Source organism: Micromys minutus (genome assembly GCF_963924665.1).
Source record: "Micromys minutus genome assembly, chromosome: 14".
In the NCBI taxonomy this organism is placed as follows: Eukaryota; Metazoa; Chordata; class Mammalia; order Rodentia; family Muridae; genus Micromys; species Micromys minutus.
In genome coordinates this window covers 9,752,986-9,775,939 of record NC_137983.1, presented here as the reverse complement: position 1 = coordinate 9,775,939, position 22,954 = coordinate 9,752,986, and the positions used below count along the sequence as shown (strand labels likewise).

Sequence of the window (22,954 nt, the reverse complement as noted above, 5' to 3'; positions counted from 1 at the left end):
CCTTTACTATCATGAATTACTTTATGAATTTCTTGCTATATATGCCTTAGCTTGAGTTATGTTTCTGCAATAAAGTACTGGTCAAAATTAACTTGGGCAGGAAAGGGTTAATTTGTCTTTGAGCTTATAGTCTATCATTGAAGAAGCCAACCCCAAAAACGCAACTTAGGAGATAGAAGCAGAAAACATAGGAAACTGATTATCAGCTTAGTTTTTCTTCTACAGTCCAGACCCATTTGCCCAGTACTAATATGATTCAAAGAGTGCTAGGCCCTCTCACATCAATGACTAATTTAGAAAATGCTCCATAGGCTAATTCGATGAGGCCTAGATAAGGTCTCTTTTCCAGGATAAATCAAGTTGAGAAAAACTAATCTGCATGAAACCTTTTGATAATATAAACTGCCCACGCCTTCACCTAATTCCACTCAGATCCACCTTTCTCAGTCCCCAGCTTGTCTTTTTATTCCCTTGAGTCTAATTTTTTATGGTCATATACTCTTGGGAATGGTAAACTCTGTTATGGTCGATCAACAATCACATCTTTAAAGGAAACCACCTCTTTTTCTGTCAGCAGTTATTCACTGCCCATGTTTCTCAGTTAGTGGTAAGGATTTGAAACCTCTTTTTACTCCATGTCATAATTGAGTATATAATAAGTATATTAATGGCTTGATCTTGGTCAGGCCATCATGACTGCCATGTACTCATTAGTATATTAGTCCTGTCATGTTTTGTAGAGATTGTCTTACTACAGTCTTCTTGAACCCCTGGTTTTACAATTTTTCTTTCCCTCTCTTTCTTGGTGGTTCCTGACTCATGAGATATGAGTGAGATATAGATGTCTAGTTTGTGCCTGGATATCCACATACTTATTTGTTGGACTTTCTAGTTATGAACTTTCTGCATTAATCATTGACCACTGCACAAAAAACTTTTCTGAGAAGTCTGAAACTTGCGCTAATCTATAGGTAGAGTAATGAATTTAGAAGGTATTTTGATAATTTGCCCTTTTAGGAGTATAGTAGTAGAAGATTTATCCCAGGAACTATCATTCAACTGTAGATTCTTGGCCAGATTTACATGTGTTTTCTCAAGTGAAATGAGTCTTAAATACAATGAGAAAGCATTTGGTTACTTCAAGAACATCCATGTCTGGGTAGATGGGGGAGCACCATCATAGAAGCAGGGGGAGGAGGGATGGGATAGGGGGTTTCTGGAGAGGAAACCAGAAAAAGGGATAATATTTAAAATATAAATTTAAGGAAATCAAATAAAAGAAAAATATTTTTTTGATGTGTGAATTAGAACACATGACACACATTGTACCACGGCCAGTGAATAAGTCCATCATAAAGTAGCTTTGGGAAACACGAGAACAAGTGGAGGAATGCGTTCTAATAACAATTTGCTTAGAATCAAGTCGCTGTCCTGATTTCCCTGGGTTTTATTCTTCAATGACCTTTTCATAAAAAAATTTTAAAAAACCTGTTAAAAAAAAAGAACATCCATGTCATTATTCTGGATATAATTCATAGGATTCATAGCTGATGAGAATCTTAATGACTCCCTCCGCCCATTATCCTCTTAAATACCACTTTTTGTTGCTTTATAATTTAATTATCTTGGAGAAAGTTTTCTTGTCAATATCCTTGGGTTTCTCCATGTCCTGTGACATATATGAATTACACCTTCAGCCATAGAGCCTTAGCATCAGTTTTGATGGACAAACAAGAACAATGACAATAACAACCTGTTTGGTTGTTATGACCTTGCGATTCCACCTTATACTCATCAGAATGGATATGATTAAGAACTCACTGGTCTCCATCTGTGCTCACTGCCATCAGAACCCATAACCTGCCCACAGAGAGCTGATCACACAGGAGTGCTCATTCCTAATCCCACGGGCTCAGAGACCCAGAGGAGGGACAAGCTCCAGTTGGACACAACAAGACAAACTAACACCACAGATAACAAGATGGCAAGAGGCAAGTGCAAGAACCAAAGCAACAGAAACCAAGACAACTGGCAACATCAAAACCCAGTTCTCCTACCACAGCAAATACTGAATATCCCAACACACCGGAAAAACAATATTTGTACTTAAAATCATACCTCATGTTGATGATGGAAGGCCTTGAGAAAAGCATGAATAACTACATTAAAAAATACAAGAGAATACAGGTAAACAAGTACATGCTCTTAAAGAAACAGGCAAACAGATGAAAGATCCAGCATTTTGGTGCATTCAGGAAGCTCATCTCAGCGACAAAGTAAAAGGCTGGGAAAAACTTTTCCAAGCAAATAGTCTCAAGAAACAAGCTGGTGTAGCCACTCTAATATTGAATAAAATAGATTTTCAACTAAAAGTTATCAAAAAAGATAAGGAAGAACACTTCATACTAATTAAAGGAAAAAATCTATCTAGATAAACTCTTAATCCTGAACATGTACGCTCCAAATACAATGGTACCACATTCATAATAGAAACTCTCCTAAAGCTCAAAAGATATATTGCACCACACAAAATAATAGTGGGAGACTTCAACACCCCACTCTCATCAATTGACAGATCCTGAAAGCAGAAACTGAACAGAGACACAGTGAAACTAACAGAAGTTATGAACTAAATGAATTTAACACACATCTATCATGATAATAACTGCATATTACAGTTATAGAGACAGGTAGGTGGAATAATGGAATGGAACTGAAGACCTAAAAATGAATCCACACACTTATGGCCATTTGTTGTTTGGCAAAGGGGCTGAAAACATTCAGCAAAAAAAAAAAAAAAAAAAAAAAAAAAAAAGGCAGCATCTTCAACAGATGGTGCTGGTCCAACTGTTATTCAGCATGCAGAAGAATGCAAATTGATCCATTCTTATCTACTTATACAAAGCTCAAGTCCAAGTGGATCAAAGACCTCCACATAGAACCAGGTACACTGAAACTAATAGAAGTGAAAGTGGGGAAGAGCTTAGAGCACATAGGCACAGAGGAAATTTTCCTGAATAGAACACCAATGGGCTTTAAGATCAAGAGTTGACAAATGGAACCTCATAAAATTGCAAAGCTTCTGTAAGGCAAAGGACATTGTCACTAGGACAAGACAGCAACAACAGATTGGGAAAAGATCTTTACCATTCCCACATCCAATAAAGGGTTCATATCCAAAATATACAAAGAACTCAAGATGTTAAGCTACAGAGATTAAGATAACCCTATTAAAATGAGGGACAGAGCTAATCAAAGAATTCTCAACTAAGGAATATCGAATGGTTGAGAAGCACCTAAAAAATGTTCAACATTCTTAGTGAACAGGGAAATGCAAATCAAAACAACCCTGAGATTTCACATCACACTAGTCAGAATAGCAAAGATCAAAAACTCAGTTGGCAGAAGCTGCTGGAGAAAATGTTCAGAAAGAGAAATAACCCTTCATTGCTGATGGATTGCAAGTTCATACAACTTTGGAAATCAGTCTGATGGTTCCTCAGAAAATTGGATACTACCTGAAGACCCAACTATACTACTCCTGGGCATATACTCAAAAGATGCTCCAACATATAACAAGGACACATAGTTCACTATAAATAGCAGCCTTATTTATAATAGGCAAAAGTTGGAAACAACCCAGATGTCCATCAGTAGAGGAATGGATACAGAAATTGTAGTACATTTACAGTAAGAAGTACTACTCGACTATTAAAAACAACGACTTCATGAAATTTTTAGGCAAATGGATGTAGCTAGAAAATACATCCTGAGTGAGGCAACCCAGTCACAAAAGAACATACATAGTATCCACTCAGTGATAAACAGATATTATCCTAGTATCAGTGAAAAGAGAAAAATTTGGTCCGGTTAAAGTTTGTTTTTCCATTGTAGGGGAATGCCAAGACACTGAGGTGGGAGTAGGTGATTGTGAGTGGGGGTATCTTCATAGAAGCAAGAGGAGGGGAAAGGGCAGATGGGAAAGGGTGGAAAGGGATAACATTTGAAATGTAATACAGAGAATATCCAATAAAAATTATAAATAAAAAGATTATGGAGAACTGGTGGTGTTACAATAGCTTTTGCCCAGTATAGAAAAGAGGTGTCTGTCACTGTGAATGAACACAAGACATTCTACACACCAATATCACCTGGAAATCTTGGAATATTTATGCTGTTATTTAATTTACATGAAATCTTATTGTGTATTATCTGTAGTTTCTACTTTGATCTTGCTCTGATAAAATATCATAATCAAATGAATTTAAAGAAGAAAGGATTTATTTTCCATTGTGGTTGTAAAGAAACAGAGTTTGTCATTGTGGTGAGGAGAGAAAGATAGAAGAGTCCAGAATTGCTATTTGCATTTTTGTTCCTAAATAGGAAGCACAAGGAACAGGAAGTAGGGATAGACGTAAACCCTCAGAACTTGCCCCTAATGATTATTATACATTTTTGATAAAGCTCTATCTCCTGAAGATTACACAATATTCTGAATGAATGCCACCAACAGGAGACCACTGTTCAAGTACATGAGACAAATGGGGAGTAACTCTTATTGAGACCACCAGAGTAGTCCATGGTTATAAGGCTAAGAAGACATTGCTCTTCTATTCTTCATAGCTCTGCAATGGTCCTTGATCTGTTTACCTTAGAATAGAAACAGAGATCGATTGGAAGTTTGATATGTATCTTATTGATATTAAGAGTGTGATAGAAACTGTGAACTAATATGATTTATTTCTGCTAAAAATGAAACGAGCTAAAGGCATGTTTATGTATTTAACTGTAAATATGTTTTAAAACTGGGTATTATGGAAGATACAAAATTATAATTGTCCCATATTCTGAGAAATATATATATTATATTTATTATTAATTATATATATTAGACCGTCTTTAGAGACACTTGAATATATTTAACAATGAATTGGATATTTGCAATTACCCAAAGCAAGATTTCTTTATATATTTGATACATATATATTAAGAAGACTATTAAATACCATTTTATGTGTGTTAAAAGTATGTTATTTGTTAATGTATCTGGATGCAAGTTTTAATTAAAAAACTGGTGATAGATTGCATATTATTTTATCTTGTAGATTCAAACAACCAAACATAATAAAGAATGTGCATTTGTAAATGTAGATGGATTTGTCTTCATCTATCTTATTTTTGTAAAATCCTTTGCTTATTTGAGCACTGACTTGAATATAAGAGAATAGTTCTGCCTTTCAAGATAATCTTCAAATGATACTGGAAATGTTAATTTGTTAGCTTTTCAGACATCTGAAAGTTACACATCATAAAGTTTTTTCTAATGTATAAAGAAAATATATGCTAATGAAGTATCTTTAAAGTTATTAGAAAGTCTCAGATATGATTTATTTAGTAGCTTGTGAAGCTTGGAAAGTGTGAAAGATCTCCCATGATCATGGATTAGCAGAATTAATTTAGTAAAAATGGCCATCTTGTCAAAAGCAATCTGCAGATCCAATGCAATCCCCATAAAAATTCCAACTCAATTCTTCACAGAAATAGAAGGGCAATTTGCAAACTCATTTGGAATAATAGAAACAACAACAACAACAACAACAACAACAACAAAAACCCAGGATACTGAAAACTATCCTCAACAATAAAAGAACTTCTGGGGGGAATCACCATTTTTGACCTCAAGCTGTATTACAGAGCAATTGTGATTAAAAACTGCATTGTATTGGTACAGTGATAGGCAGGTAGATCGATGGAATAGAATTGAAGATCCAGAAATGAACCCACACACCTATGGTGACTTGATTGTTGATATAAGATGCAAAACCATATAGTGGAATAAAGACAGCCATTTCAACAAATGGTGCCGGTTCAGTTGGCAGTCAGCATGTAGACAAATGCAAATCGATCCATTCTTATCTCTATGTATAAATCTAAAGTCTAAGTAGATAAAGAACCTCCACTTAAAGCCAGATACACTGAATCTAATAGAAGAGAAAGTGGGGAAGGGCCTTGAATACATTGCCTGTAGATAATCTGATGGAGACATTTTTTCAGTTGAAGTGTCCTTTTTTCAATCTGGCTTCTGTTAAGTTGATGGAAAAAAAAATCTAACCAGGATGGAGATCTTTAATTTACTCAATGGTCTTTTCTAAAATTAATTATTCATATGTCCAGTTTTATTTTCTAGAGGTTTTATATTTTCTTCTGCATTTCAATGAGCAGTCCTATTCTATTTATCTTCTTCACATATAAAAAGGCTATGGTGCTAAGTTGCTTAAGAGCATACACTGAAGGTGTGTTATGAAGAAAACATTCAAACTCAAGTTTGACTTCATAGTTAGGTCCATTGTAAGACTAATTACTGTGAGATGAGATAACATATTCTATGAATGAGCACTTCTCATTTATATAAAATAAAATATATTTTCATTTTGTAAAGGTCTCCACAGGAAATATACACAATTATATCAGTGAAATTGATATTGTCTTATCAGTTTAAATGAAAGAACACAATATTGTTGTGTACACATTGGCATGTGTATGTTTCTGTGTATGTGCATACTTATTTATCTCCCCCCAGTACATTATGTCTCTGTTTCTCTGTCTCTGTGTCTTTGTCTCTCTGTCTGTCTCTGTCTCTCTCTGTGTATGCATGCATATATTTATTTATGTATTTTAGAATGAATGCGGAAAAAAGAAAGGCAAACAAATGCAAGTTTCTAGTAGTTGGATTCTCAATATTTTAAATTATCTAATATTTAATTTTTAATTATCTGCAGAGTCCCAATGTAAATTTATCTGTTGTACTGAATCCCCAGTAGATTTGTTGCAGACATATTTTGTTGATGGCGCCTGAATGAATGAAAGCGTCAGGCTGCTCAAACCAGGTTTGCCTGTCACTAAGAGGGAATAACAGGGCCCTTTCCTTTGAGAGGCTTGTGCCAATGTTCTAGCTTTGTCTTCCTTTTTCAACTCTTTTTCTGTCAAACCAAGAGGTTAAAATCTATATTAAATTCTCTTAATAAACTCCAACTCTGCTTCAAGGGCGAAATAGAAAATCAAACCCTGCCTGTGCTGGCTAGATATGCCCTAAACTAATTAATCTCTGAAAACAAAAATTCAGCATTGAGGGAGAGAAAAGTTAACCTTATTTTCGGAATTCTCAAGTTTATAAAGATTTTTAGCAAAGCAGTCACTGAGATATGTTTTTTTTTTTTTTTTTTTTTTTTTAATGAATCTAATTTCTGACTAAAAGCCATTTTGATTTCGGTTCATATGTTGCAAAGAAAGTATGTATATTTTATTCAATTAAAATAAAATTTGATCAACAGCTGGCTAGTTTCTTCGTACAGCTGGTGATATTTTGAGATGGGGCAATCATATTTTTCAACATCCATGGAGAAATATTTATAGGTAAGATCCAGTGACTGAGTGAGTGAACGTGAAGTCTTCCTATGTTCGCAGTTAGATGTCAGGGATTTAGGAGACACAGAGAAGGCCCCGACCTCCGTTCTACAGACTCTTACAAATCCACTTGCAAAATATCATAGATAGTTTACAGCAAACAATATTCAAGAAGATGTAATTGCAAATAACTAACTCAATAGGAGAGTACTAAGCTCAAGCTAATTGCAGTGAAATAGAAAACTTCAAATGCTGCTTCCTTTTCAAAGCATATGATGAATACTTTCTAATGCCCGGAACCTGTGAATGCTAATTTACACCAAATAGACTTTTAAAATTCTATAAATTTAGTGTCACAAGGTGAAACAGTTCTTTCGATTATCTGAATAAATCATAAATATGATTGGCTTCATAAGATGGGGTCAAGGGGTGATTTGACTGTTAAAAACAGAAGGCAGAGTTGGGGGAACAAAATACTCACAGAGGAAAAATGCGGAGCTTGACTCTGAAAGTCCATCCAGAGACTGACCACCTGGAGATCCATCTCACATACAGACACCTAGCCTAGGCACTATTGCTGATGCCAAGAAGTGCTTGCTGACAGGAGCCTGATATAGCTGTCTCCTGAGAGGCTCTGCCAGGGCCTGACAAATACAGAGGCAGATGCTCACAGCCAATCATTGGACTGAGAACAGGTTACTCACTGGAAGGAATGAAGGAGCTGAAGGGATTTCCAACCCCATAGGAAGAACAAAATATTAACTAGACATCCCCTGGTCCCCCAGAGATCCAAGAGTCTAAACCACCAACCATAGAGGACTCATGACTCTCTAGCCGTGTATGTAGCAGAGGATAGCCTTATTGGGCATCAATGGGAGGAGAGGCCCTTGGTCTTTTGAAGGCTTGATGCCCCAGTGTAGGGGAATGAAAGGAAGGGGGAGTGGGTGGATAGGTGGGAGGAGGAACTCTCTCCTGAGGCACGGGGAAGGGCGATGGGATACCGAGATTACAGAGAGAAACCGGAAAGGGGATAACATAAATAAAGAAAATATCCAATTAAAGTAACTCTCAACTCTGCACAACAGGAATTGTATAAGAAGCTTCATTTGCTTAAAAGAACAGAGACAGCTGCATTAATAAACCAGCTTGTCAGGAAGATACTAAGAAAGAAGATAAAAAGATTTGGGAGTCATTATTGAAGGGCAAGATTCTACCCAGTTTGTTGTGCTTACAAAGGTGGGGGAGATTCCTGAGTTCAAGGTCAGCCTGGGATAGAGGGAGTTTACCTCCAGACACAGGCATTGTAGGAATGGTAATTTCAGGATGGGATTCCACCGAACTAAAATTATTATCTGTGCTTACAAATGCAGGCAGTTCTCTAAATTCATTTGTAATGTTCAAAAGAAATTTGCTTGTGTATCTAAAAATCCAGTAGTTTTGTCTTAGAATACTGGCTCCTGGGATAATCAAAAGAGAACCTGGAATAAATTATTGAATTGATATGTAAATAAAAGAAAAACTAGGCTTGGCCAGTTAAAGAGATCACAACCCAGATAAAGAACTAATTGGAAAGCTAGTACAGCTCTTTTAGATTTTTTTTTTCTTTCTATCTTTCTCATTTTGATCTGAAAACCCAAGAATTATTTTCAGATTATTTTTTTTAATAAGATTTCTGACTTGGTCTGAAAATCCAGGAATTTTTTTCTAACAGATTTTTTGACTTTGATCAGAAAAGCCGTGAGCTATCCAAAGAGCTTTTAGATTTTTTTTCTAGCATGAGAGAGCTGTCTTTAACACAGAGTTGTCTCAACAGAGATATAGCTGGAAAACCATCTCAAGCAGAACACACCACGCTGTCAGTTTGTACCCACAATTTGACTTTGAGTAATTTCATTTCCTGTTTTCAAACTGCCTTTCCTCAGAACCCATTTGCTGGCCAAGGCTGGTTGTTGACAGATAATCTGAACAGCCTAATAGTTCCAAGGAAATGAAGCTACTAGCCGAAAATCTTTATCAAGGAAAAGATTTTCTCTGCCAGGCCTACAGAGTTTCACTAAAGGTTGCATTTGAACAAATAAATAATACCACTACTATGGACTTTCTTCTAGGAAAAGTGATGGAGGACGCTATCCCACAGGTTCTAGTCAATTTGCACAATGATATTTTTGACTTGAGGTGATAAACTAAGAATGAACAAAAAGAAACTATTGTTTCTAAGCAAATGGTTTAGCAATATTTAAACTAAACATAAAGCTAGGTAAAGAAAATATAGAAATTAATTTAAAAGGCTGATGCTTATAGCTCTTTTTGACTGAGAAAGAAGTTAAGAAGAATAGGAGGACAGAAATGGTGACCTTGAATATGTCAAAGGTATTAGAATGAAGATACATGCTGAGTAGCTAGACAGAGAACTGGTCTGTAGGCAGGTAGATACATACAGGCCTATGTACATGGCCATTCTGATCACATTCAAAGACCTCTGAGATCTGTGTGGTCCGGCTGGAATGTAGACATGCCCTCAGTACCACCCTTAATTTATCTGGCTTGAGTCCTTTAGTACAAACCTTCAGTCTCAAACAGTGACTTCTAAGGGACAGACAAAGTGACAAATCAGAGAAATATTTGACTGAATGAGTCAGAGATAGGATATATTCAACTCTCAAGAGAAAAGCTATTTCAGAGCAGTGTAGGGAGAAAGAGTCAGTCTGTTCTGATCTGATCTGATCTGTTCTGTTCTGTTCTGTTCTGATCTGTTCTGTTCACTCCAGTGAGTTCGGTGCAGTGGAACTGAGACATCTGGGAGTCAGTACCGTGGTGCAGTGAGAGCAATGTAGTAGAGTTGAGTTCTTTTGTGAGTTCATGAAGTTTGATGCAGGTCAACAGAGGCAGTTTAAACCACGAAAATAAGAAGAATCTAGAAGAGTAAAACAGACTGCCAAAGTTAGTTTGAGGCCAAGCAGAGCAATTCAACAAGAAGCAGAGAGAAGCAGGTTGAACTAGTCAGTTTGGAAAGGAGTTTGAGCAAGAACAGCTAAGTTGACCCAGCCAGCTAGAGTTCACAAAGAACTAGTAATGGTGAGCCTATTTAGTAGTTAGGCTTTGAGATGATAACTATATATAAAAGTTATATTAATATATAGGCATATATTTGTGTTCATGCATCAAAAATGAGTATAATTATATGTAGACAAATGGGTTCACCATTTGTTGCCTTGTCAACTAAAAGTTTATAACAACAGTTACTTCAGTAAACATATTTAATATCTAGGTTTTTATATATTGTGAATCAAAAAATTTTATAATAGCATTGGATTCTATGTCAAATACAGAAGAAATAAAAAATGAGATTGTTACATCTTGTAGTAGAAGTAACAGAAAACTTAGAAAATAAAAATAAAAGGTAAATAAGAGTCAAGGGCTAGTGCAATGGCTCAGAAGATAAAGATACTTGGTGATAAGTCCATTGAGCTGGATTCAGTGTCTAGTACTCACATGGCAGAAGCAAAGAGAAGCAGCTTCTGATAGTTTATATATACTTCCTCCCCCTCTCTCTTTCTCTCTCACAGATACAAACACACACATTCACACTCATGCACACATGTGCACAAACTCACATGTACACACAGTCACATACATGTATACACACAACACTTGTAATAAGAAGAGTTGACTTTATAGTTTTGAATAACCATAGGTAGAATAGTTTGAGGATATAGACAAATACCATAGGTCTCAAAGATGGAGACAGATGTCTTTTTACCTTTAATACATTAATATGTCAATAAGTAGGATTATGCTATCTCTTTCTCAAAAATGATTTTCAATTATCAAATGTAGAAATTATAAGAAAATTAGAAAATAAACCCCAACATGGATGCTGATATTGACAACATCAAATTTAGAGAGAAATAAGACCATTGAATATTCTTAAATATTTATTCACTAGTATGTAAAAAAGCCATCCTATTTTGAGGGACATCTGTGCACAGTCATAGTACCAAGTTCACTGGAACTAAGTGATCATATCCTGGACTGATGGGTTTATACTGGAATCCCTCTCATAGCATGCACTGGAGAGGATACAGTGTGTTCATACTCTTCTTTTGAACAAAGCACAAATACAACCTAATATAAAAAAATCAGAGAACACTAAGTTAAAAGACATTTTATTCATAATTGAATACTCTTTAAAAGAGTCAAGGTTGGAAAATTGAGGGAAAAACAGGATTTATTAGAGACTGTTTGAGTGAAAGATATGATACGAAGATGCAATGTATTTGAATAATTGTTGACACAGAACAGTGAACTTATGGAAAATGGATATAATCTAAATTGTGTTGGTGGTTTAGATACTAGTACTCACTTTATTTTAATATTCCAGTTTTGATGACTTCAGTAAATATAAATAGAGAGCTGTAGAGAGGATAATTGGTAGTCTAAATCACTAAAGGTTGTATTTATATATTTTATTTGTATAAATAAGACTTTTATATTTTTATATTTATCTATGAATGTATATTGTGTACATGAGTAGTGCCCAGGAAAGTAAAAAGAGGGTGTTAGGTCCCCTGAGACTAGAGTTACAGATGGTTGTGAGCTGACATGTGGCTGCTAGGAATGAAACATGGGTCCTCTGCAGGAGCAAATTACTTCAACCACTGAGCCATCTCTCCAGTGTTAGATCATTTGTATGACTTCTGTATGAATCCACATGTGTCTCAAAGCAGCTAAAAGCGTGCTGGTTTTAGATTCAAGTCTATTTTCATGAATCCACAAATGGGATTCTATTGGCCATGTATTAGCACATTGATCTTAGTTTCTAACAGTGATGTTATGTGTCAGTGACACAGGAGGAGAAAGTCACAGCTTGAAACTTGGGAATGAGAATGAGGGGCTGCAGGGAGGAGACAGGTCACAGTGGCAGTTTAATGGAGAAGAGTAGCAGAATGCAGAATGAAGGTAATGCTACCTGAGAGAACGAAGTTGTGAGTGGAAAGGATTCACACTACTATACCCATCACTCTGAAATATCCCACTTCTTATGTTGCTAGCGAGAGGGGAGAGAAAATTTCACAGATTTAATATTCTGTAATGAATCTCTTTTCATCTCAGGCAAAGGTGTGAATATTTTTGTAGAACTAAATGGACCGAGGAAAGAACAGGCTACAACTAAAGCCAGTGAAATGAAAGTTTATAAAAGTTTATGAAAGCTATACATATACATGCTTCTTTGGTGGTAGGGGACCATTCAATAAAATATGTGTGATGCACAACAAAGATATATGCACCACAATGTTCATAGCGGCTCTATTTATAATAGCCAGAAGCTGGAAGGAACCCAGATGTCCTTCAGAAGACGAATGGATACAAAAATTGTGGTACATATACACAATGGAATACTACTCAGCCACCAGAAACAATGACTTAACCAAATTCTTAAGAAAATGGCTGCATCTAGAGAAGATCATCCTGAGTGAGATAACCCAGTCACAAAAGAACAGACATAATATGCAGTCACTGATAGTGGGATGCTAACCCCAGAAGCTTGCACTCCCCCAGAAACAACTCACAGACTGTATGAAGTCCAAGAAATAAAGAAAACAAAAAATATACATATATTCACAAAACAAGAAGACTTTGACTATTCCCATGTTGCGTTTTGTTTTGCATGTACTTTACGCTTATTGCAACTAGTACGTTTTTAATGCATACTGTTAAGCCCTTGAAAAAAATCTAGTACTGACTAAAAAACATATTCACATGGTTTTATGTAAAATTTATTTCAATGTCTGAAAAAACAGTACTGACAAAAATGTATAATTTTAAGCAAAAAATGTTTAAAATCTTTACATTTATCTTTGTTTTGCAAAATAAAGTCGTTTAAAAAAATATGTGTGATGCAAATAGAGGAGCAGGAATTAGAGAAAAGATCATGCAGAGACGGCCTCACATAGGGATTCACCCCATATGCAGCCACCAAACCCAAGCACTATTGCTGATGCCAAGTAGTGCTTACTGGCAGGAACCTGATTACGGATGCCTCCTTAGAGGCTCTGCCAAGCTATACTGATACAGAGGAGGATGCTTGCAGCTAACCATTGGACTGAATATGGGGACCCCAATGAACGAGCGAGAGAAAGAACCGAAGGAGCTGGAAGGGTTTGCAACCCCATGGAAAGAACAAAATGATGAACTAATCAAGCCCACCATAGCTTCCAGGGACTAAAACACCAACCACTGAGTTCGCATGGAAAGACACATGGCTCGAGGAGCATATGTAGCAGAGAATAACATTCTCTGGCATCAACAGAGGGAGAGGCCTTTGGTCCAGCAAAAGGATAGCATTCTCTGGCATCAACAGAGAAAGAGGCCTTTGGTCCAGCAAAAGCTCCTGTTCCCAGTGTAGGGGATGCCAATGTGCTGAGGTGGGATAGGGTGGTTGAGAGAGGGAGCATCTTCATGGAGGCAATGGGAGGAGGATGGGATTAGGGGAAGAGGACAACATCTGAGATGTAAGTACAGAGAATATCCAATATAAAAAAAACAAGAAAAAAATGTGACTAATGTTGAAGAAGTTAGCAGATGCCTTTAATTAAAATGTATCATTTTACCACTCTGCAAAGTTTCCCACACCTACTTACTTAATTCAAATAGCAAAGTTTAAATGACATGAGTTTTTCTATGAATATTTTCTCAACAATGAAATCTAATTATTAAGGAAAGCAGAGGCTAGGAAGATAAACCTTTGTGTAAAATATTTGCAATTGCAAGCTTGAGAGCCCCTGAGTTCTTTCCCTGGATCCTATCTGAAATTTAAGGAAGGTTAGTGACTGGAATTTGTAATCCCAGGCATATGATTGGGGGCTGGGGAAGCATAGAGAGGGTTGGTCATCATGTCAAACCTACTTGGTGAGCTCCAGGCCAGTGAGAGATCTTGTCTCACAAAACAAGATCAAGTGCATCTAAAGGATAATGACAGACGTTGGCCTGTGGTCTACACACATGCACGCACACACATGCACACACACACAGGAGAATGTGTATGTTTGCACACACATGTACACTTCACTACATGTGTATGTGTATGTATATATATATATATATATATATATATATATATATATATATATATGCATATATGCACATAAATGTGGACAAAGAAAGAAGGAAAACAAAAAGGGCCATAAATTTGTATTCTTGGATCTGTTATGAAAGAGGGAAGATGTCTAATACCTAAGGAGACACACACCTATCTGTTTGACATAATATGTCATCCTGTCTACTAACTTCTGAATTCGTAAATCATGAAATAGCATGAAGAAAATCTTGAGTATTCACAAACATTAATCCTCACATTTGTAATATCTGGGAAGAAAGAGAGTCGAGTCTGCATTGTAAGGGAATAGAATACCGAGAATCTCTTTTGATTTGTTGAGAGGCTCAGTTGTGACTTTTGTTGCACATGCACAAATTCCGACATCCAAAGCCCTATTTCCCTGATCACCCAAGGTTCATGACTACTGCATTCACTGTGAGTATTTGCTTCTCTATATTCCAGATGCATGCCTGATTAAACACCCAGAAGTCAGTTCAATAACAAATGGAAGATACACAGAAGGAGCCCGTGTCCCCAGGTACTAGCGCCTCTGTCTTTCAGTACCATTGTCAGTGACATTTTGAGACAGGCTGGAGAATGGATGTCTGGGAGAGTATGCAGACATATTTTCCTTATTTCCCAGGATTTGAACAATGATCCAAAAGGGTTCTTATTGTAATGATGGCAGTAAGAAAAAGAAAGTCCCAGTTTTTAAAGATAATTTGATTTGTCTTGTTACTCAAAACAGTAGCAAGACACAGCATCACGCTTTTGAGTCTGCTGGGGTTAACGTGCTTTCCCTTTTCATAACCTGCAAAGTCTAACCATGGCTTTCTCTTTTCAGCTTCTTTGAAATAAAATAGTACCAATGTTGAATTACAAATCAGGATGATAAATATACTGAGGCACCCTGTTGCTTTTTTTTATAGATTGCCACAATATGAAGATGAAAAAGGATCTGAAGCAGTTTGTGAATGAAACCAATTCTTACTTGACTCACAACAGCTATACAATAAGCTCACAACTGAGTGTAAAAAACATAAATTAGTTTTATGTTTTGTACATGATACTAGTGATGCTTTCATTATGTTTTATTTCATGCTGGTATAACTAACTAGAATGTCTGAAGGACTTGTGTGATGCCATAATAGAAAGAACATATGTAGATAAATAAATACAAATATGTATATGCATAATGTATGCATAATACATACATGCATACATACATACAACTAGATAAAATAATTTGATAGTGCAAAAAGAATATCTGAGTGGTAATACATGTGACTTTGGACCAAGAAAACAGGCCCTGGAATATTCCAACTTTCATTCTTTATATATAAAAAAAGCATATTTACAAACTGTAAACAGACGATTGTGTACTATTGAAGAGAATAGTTCTAGACTAGACTAGACTTTGAGACTGACAGCAAGAAGTTTAAAATATTGTTTTAAAATTTCTGTAATCTCTTCCTTCCTGGTGAGTCAGCCTGAGTTACTCCTGACTGTAAGGGACTTCCACTGATAGCTGAATTCTATAGCACTTAAAAAGTTAGGTGTTGGCCTGCGAAACTATGCTACAATATTAAAAAATTCAGTGAGCAATGTCCTGTAACAAACTCTTTCTGCTCTTAGCCCTTCACCCAATTACAGAAATGTGTGGCTCATTAACGTAACTGTGACTCTTATTGGCCAAAGAACATTTCCTCCAGACTTTCATCTTACAATTTAATAGTTTTTAAAATTAAGTTAATAATTTGTGACAACGTAATGATTTCTCTCCTGTACTGTTTGTTCGGGGTTAATTAATTAGGAAGAACAAAATTGCAGTGTAGTTACACATATTTTCTTTATTCAGACTGAGAACTAAATCTAACATTAAAATGAACATACTATATTAATGCTAATAGTAGAGGTATAAATTCAGAATAAGTTTCTGGTCCAGCATGATTGCCCACAGTTTTGACTCCAGGACTTGGGTGCCAAAACTAGGTGGGTGTCTGAGTTTGAGACCCACCTGAGGTGTATAGTGAGTTCCAGGACAGTAAGGACTGCCTAGTGAAACTCTCTCAAAAAACAATACAAAACCAAAACAACAAAACCCCAAATGCTTTCACATCGAACTCTCAATATTCTGAACAAAAGAATGGTTCATCTGGTTTATTTGAAAATAGAATTTCAGGAGAATTAATGAATTTAGAGATGTGGGAACCAATTTTCTACAAAAGGATCCCAAGTGAACACCACCTGAGAAAAATGAGTCTACAAATATAATTCATATTATTTTCTTAGTAGTATAGATACTCTAAGGAACTGCTTCCCTAAACTAAATGTTTAAAGAAGGCAGACTCTGACAGTCTTATTCACTAAAGTTCAGGTAGCTAGTAGTCTATGGTAGCGAGTAATGGTTTCTGACTAAGTCACACAAAGCTAAAGCTAACCCTTACTTCAAGTTCTTTGCTTTTATTTTATTGTTCTAGCTTACAGTAATAAGTGGGTGGAGTTGACTCACCAAGTAGACACAAGGTTGGTGCTATATTTAATGAAAGGTCTGATACTATTACTATTGCTATGGTGTGCTTACAGACTGGAGCCTAGCATGGCTGTCTCTCTGAGAGGCCCAACAAGCAGCTGACTGAGAGAGATGCAGATACTTCCAACCAATAGACTGAAGTCGGGGACCCCTGTGGTTGAATTAGGAAAAGGCTGAAAGAAGCTGAGGAGGAGGGCGGTCCATAGGAAGACCAGCAGTCCCAACTAATGTGGACCCACTCCTGAAATCTCGCAGACACTGAACCAACAATCAAGCAACATACACGAGCTGGTCTGATTTCCACCCCTCCTCCCACAGCAGACTGTGGTCTGGTCTCAGTGGGAAATAAACCATGCCTAACCCTTGAGAGATGAGGCTCCAGGGCGTGTGGAAGCCTGGCTGTGGTGTTAGGGTATCCTCTTAGAGACATGGGGAAAGCAGAAATGGAATAAGAGACTGGGAGGGGGGACTGGAAGGGTAACAATGGCTGTCCAGTAAAAAATAAAAGTAATTAAGGAAAAAATAGCTGGAGCCCTTATGATAGAAAAAATTGCATCTTCCATAACCTATTTTTCAGTAAATGTGGTGTTTACGTATTTTTCCGTGCTTTATATTTTAATTAAATTTGATTCAGAATATTCTGTCTATGATAGTTCACCTTTCTAACAAACACACAAAAGTAAAGACTGATTTATTAAAAAACAAGTAATTCACTTTAGGGATGTTTGTTATACTCAAGGTACTCACTAAGCTGTATATATCAACTACTTCTGAAGAGAGAGTCAAAAAGAGTTGTAGGTGTTATTTTGAGACAGTGTCTCAGGTAGCCCAGGCTAGCTGAGTATCATTATGCAGTACAGGATTATCTTGAACTCCTACTTCTGTAAATCCTGAGATTGCAGACCTGCAACATTACCCCAATCTTATAGCCTTTAAGAGTTAGAGACATTGAGACTAGACTCAAAAGAAAAAAATTCCTGAACCATATGGATCCTATATAATACACAAGTTTCTCCCTATATGCTTAGTCACCACTCGTATGGTTGCCCAGCCCTTACTTTGAAAGCAAATCAATAGTTGCTACAACAAACCATTTTTCCTTTCAAAATAGAACAGAGTGCCTACATTTTACTCCAGAGAAAATGTTTTCTGCACTTAGTTTTTTTTTTTATTCATTCCAACACTTATTAATGCCACCAAGACTTCAGTAAAGGTTGAAGCCATACCCAGCATTACTCCCAACTTTTGTTGAATCATATGTGTAAAGTTCACACAATGTAGTCTTGTGATAGTGAAAAGCAATCTGAAATATGAATAACCTTTTAATAATATTTGCTCAGTAAGTCATATTTCAGATAAACAATCCAACTTAGATATCTGGGAGGAAAGTTTCTCTCAGAAATAACCTTTCTACTTCTGTTCCGAAAATAATCTTGCCATATGAACAACCTCGACTCTCACGTGATGTCACCCCAGTCAATGGTTACTTCTCAATAATGCATTATGCTGGTTTATAGAATTAGTTGCTGAAAAATATGTTTATTCCATCAACATCACATTCAATTATTTAGCATCTCATTGTCCATATGAACAGTGCCTCTTGAACTCACTTTGAGACACATTTAGAAGTAGAAGCATCTTTGTAAAAATATTTGTTATTTTATCTGTCTCTTAATTGAATTCACAATGAATCTTTTCTTTGCCTGATAATGTTTTCATATAAAATTTCAGCTATTCAGGAAACTGAGGAGGACTATTCAATAGGCTGAGATCTATTCAAGAAGGTCACAATTTTGAGGCCAGACTAGAAAGTTTAGTGAGATGATCTCATGGAAAAAAATACAGTAAAGGCTAAGGATGTGATTTAGTTGTCCTGTTACCACAGAAAATTGATAGGTAAATCAATCAACCTATAGAACAATTAGCATACTTTTCCTACATAAAGCTGGAAATTATATAGAATAATCATACTAGCTTCTACTTTTTCCCTTATCTTCCTCCCTAGCCCTCTCTCTGCCTTTCTCCCCTCTTACCTCTCTTACATAAATTATTTTGTGCTGGACATGATCTGATATTGACAACCTTTTTGCTTTTAATGAATTAGTGTTGCTGATGCTTTGTGTTTTAATCTTGGGTATAAGGAGGCCACTTTCCTGAGTTATGGAACTCTAAGATCCTATAGGTGAAATCACTGAGCAGATTGTGTATAAAAGCTAGGGGAAATTTAAAAATCTTTAGCATATTATTTTTTATTGTTTTGAAATAGCTAAGTGCATGGATATTAAATTAGACAAAACTCTAATTGTAAGTGTCTTCAGTAGGTACTCAAAATTGGAATAATTTCTCAACTTTCTGCATACTATATCATGTTAATTTAGGTATTGGACATATATATATTTGGTGCAAGTATGAATATGGTCTATTGTCTTTAATATTGCAATGATTAATGCTTTTATGTCAGACAATAAATGTGATAGAAATACGTAAAAGTTTTAAGATGAATAGAAAAGTAACAGAATTAAAATAAACTTATCATCATATCAATGGATCTATAAATAAAATCTTATGCTAACAAAACACCTGGGACTGGTTAAAGCAAGGAGAAGACAAAATTAGCAGACATTTTCCTAGAATAATCAGCATAGTGCATTCTAAAGAGTCATTTTTGTTCAAAGAGTTTGAATCCTGTGCATGTTAGAATGCCGGGGTTTGAATCCTGTTTTCGGCAAGATTTTTTAAAAATACTATTCACTATAATGTCCTTGATTCATTCTGAAACAAGGCACATTTAATCAATAAGTCAAATGATTTTAAGTTCGCAGTAGCCAATTTAATCTTATCTTGAACAGATGCCTGTTACATATGAGCACATAAATAAAACACATTAATGATATCAAAGGTAAGCCTAGCTGCTTATCATGAAAAATATCCTTGAACTCCACTAATCACTAGGACATACCTAACTCCGCACTTTTAGGTAAAATTGAAAAAAAAATGCACATTGGTTTTTGTAGCAGCAAAGCTACTTTTCTATGTTGGTGTATGTGTGACAGTGCTGCACTATTCTGTACTCTCAAAAATGTTATTGTGTGCATATCAAACATATATGTTTAAACGTCTAGATTTTAAACCGTAACGGCTAAGTAGAAGGTTTAGGAGTCCACTTTCAACTGGTCAGTCAGGAGTAAGCTGGTCAGTCATCATGTCTCCTAGAAAATGAGAAGTCTCTTGCCTGATGCAGAGTTTGTTTCTTGTTCAAAGACACGCCATGCAAAATGGAGGCCGAATGATTCACTTGCCCTTAAATACTGGCAGACTTAACACCAAATCCTAGACACTTGGACCAAATATCTTAAGACAGGAAGTTTGTTTGTACTATAACGACACGGATGGTCTAAAACTTAAGCTCATATTGTGAGTGTTATAAAGGTTTTGAACACTCCTTTACAATACAGTTAACCAAAAACCTAAAATAAAGTGTAGGTGAGGTTAAATGTACCTCTTTAGTTTTCATATATTTTATTGGTTCTACAAGTGAAGCAAAATGTATATCTTAAAATTTTAATGTAATGATACTGCTTAATCTTTAATTTAGAACAAATATCTTATAAAAGTTTCTTTAAAAACATTTTTTAATTGAACAACTTTATTTTAAAAAACAGAGATAAATGTACAGATTTTAAAAGTATTTTTGCTTAAAAGTTTATGAATACATTTTTGTCAGTACTTGATTTTTTTAAAGGTTTGATAGTATGCATTAAAATCTTACTAGTTACAATGAGCATAAAGTACATGTAAAACGAGATGTAACCTGGAAATAGTCAAAGTTAAAAAACATTTCTTAACATAGTATAAAGGGATAGTATAAGACTGGTACAAGACATAATATTAATTACTTTCATGTCATTTTACTTAGATAAAAATGGTAGAAAACTAAAGATTTTTTAAATAAACTGATTCATTTTGCCTTTGAGTTATAGAACACGTTTAAGAGATCTTAAAGTTACAGATGTAAACCAACAGTGATAGAAAGAAGCCACTTTTGAAGGGCTCATTTAGTGCTTGTCTTGAAAAACAAAGTAGATAAACAAACATTTTAGGAAGTAATATTGTGCATATGAATAAAGAAAATATTTTTGTTCTGATGAATTAACAAGTCTCTGGCATAAAACTTTTCTAGAGAATAGTTTTAGTATAGATTTCAGATGGTAATTATCTATATATATAAACTACCATATACAGTGGATGCTTATTCATATATGCATACACAGATGACTCTCTGTTGTTTCTTCCAAAGATAGTGAACTAGCAGGGGGTTTGTACTGAAATAATTTATATAAAGAAAAATGGAACTAAGTTAAAATGGTACTAAGTTTAACAGATAGTCATTCAAAACAAAGGCTTGCATTCAACATTATTGTAATTTCCTATATTAAAAAATAAACATGAAGATCAGTTTTTAGTATAACCTGTCATTATTGTGAATCAGACTACTTATTAAAAAAAGGCAATTTAATTGTAATAGAATAATATATTAGCATGGATTTAAGGCTTAATAATATTAACTCTATTTAATAGTACTATTGGACAATAACTAATTAAAATTTTAATGAAAAGAAATTAAAACTAATATTTCCTCTTCAAAGTGCCAAGTAACTTAATTCTCAAAAGACTAAAAAGTTTCACAGAAATAATTAATGTACTCACATATTCCCCGCAGAACATTTTGAAGAGAGGAAGTTACCAGGGTAGATCGAAAGGATTTCAGTAAAGGTCCTACTTCACAGAATTGTTCCTGGTGAGGCCAGAATGGCTGAGGTTTCCTGCAGTTTCAAATTTAAATATGTCTGCCTGACCAAGTATCTGAGGCAAGAAAATACAGAGGCAAATCAGGTACCGAATGACTCAGGACACAGTATTTATACATGGCTATCAGTCATATGTAAATAGATAGAATTATTGCACAAAATAAATAGACCCATTAGCCCAAACCTCTGCTTATGTTTGATTGAAGGAAATACATTAGCCAAATAATGAAGAAAGGTAACCTTTTGTAAAAGCTTGTGACTCATGGAAAGGTAAGACGATTAGGCACTGAGTTAATGGTTTATTTTCTGATTAATTATTATTAAGACCCAGACGCTTTGAGGTTCCCCAGCGCTAGTTTCATTTCTTTTTCAATTTCTATGTTGTGATTTTATTAAGACTTTCCAAAAAATTTAATATATTGTATTAATTTCTTGAAAATTTTATGCTATGTATTTTGAAAATATTCACTGGAATTACATATTTCTTTTATTAACATTCTTCCTTCCTTCTTTCCTTCCTTCCTTGTCAATTAAGTTTTAATAAGATATCTGTCCAATTTTAATTATGTTTTGTATAGAATAACATACTAACATCTTTTCTTCCATAATAATTCTCAATTGTTATGACTTCATAGGACCTCATTTCTCCCCTTTCTTCCTTCGTTACTTCTTTCTTCCTTTTCATTTTTCTTTCTGTCCTTCCTTCCTTTCTTTCTCCCTCCCTCCCTCCTTCCTTCCCTCTCTTTCTCTTTCATCCCTCCCTCCTTCCCTCCCTTCCTCCTTCTCTCCTTCCCTCTTTCTTTCTTATTTTTTTTTTTTTTACTTCGTGTATCAGTTCCAGATGTGTAATATGTATGTGCAAGCCAGAGGTAGACCTCAGGTGTCATTTCTCAGCTTGTGAGACAGGTCTTTTCCAAGGATCTTTCAGAATTTTATTCTCTATAATTCGAACGTATTTACCACCCTCAATTTGCCTTTCTGTGCTCTCAACTTTCTCATTCCTTTCAAACTAATTTAAGATTATTTTTTCATAAAGTCGCATGTGGACACATTTAGAATTAGGCTCTATAGTTCTATAATTGTTTCAAAAGCACAGTGCATAAGCAATAATAA

General features: G+C 35.4%; 1 protein-coding gene across 1 annotated transcript in view; it reads right to left on the bottom strand.

Annotated features, from left to right (window-relative positions):
- ANXA10 (annexin A10) overlaps positions 1-21,758 on the bottom strand; it is a gene marked incomplete at both ends in the record, with an annotated part of 78,719 nt that extends 56,961 nt beyond the window's left edge. Inside the window, one exon of the mRNA XM_080928711.1 lies at positions 21,741-21,758. Coding sequence (XP_080784837.1) covers positions 21,741-21,758 — 18 coding nt within the window. The remainder of the gene's footprint in view (positions 1-21,740) is intronic.
- Positions 21,759-22,954: the final 1,196 nt, after the last annotated feature.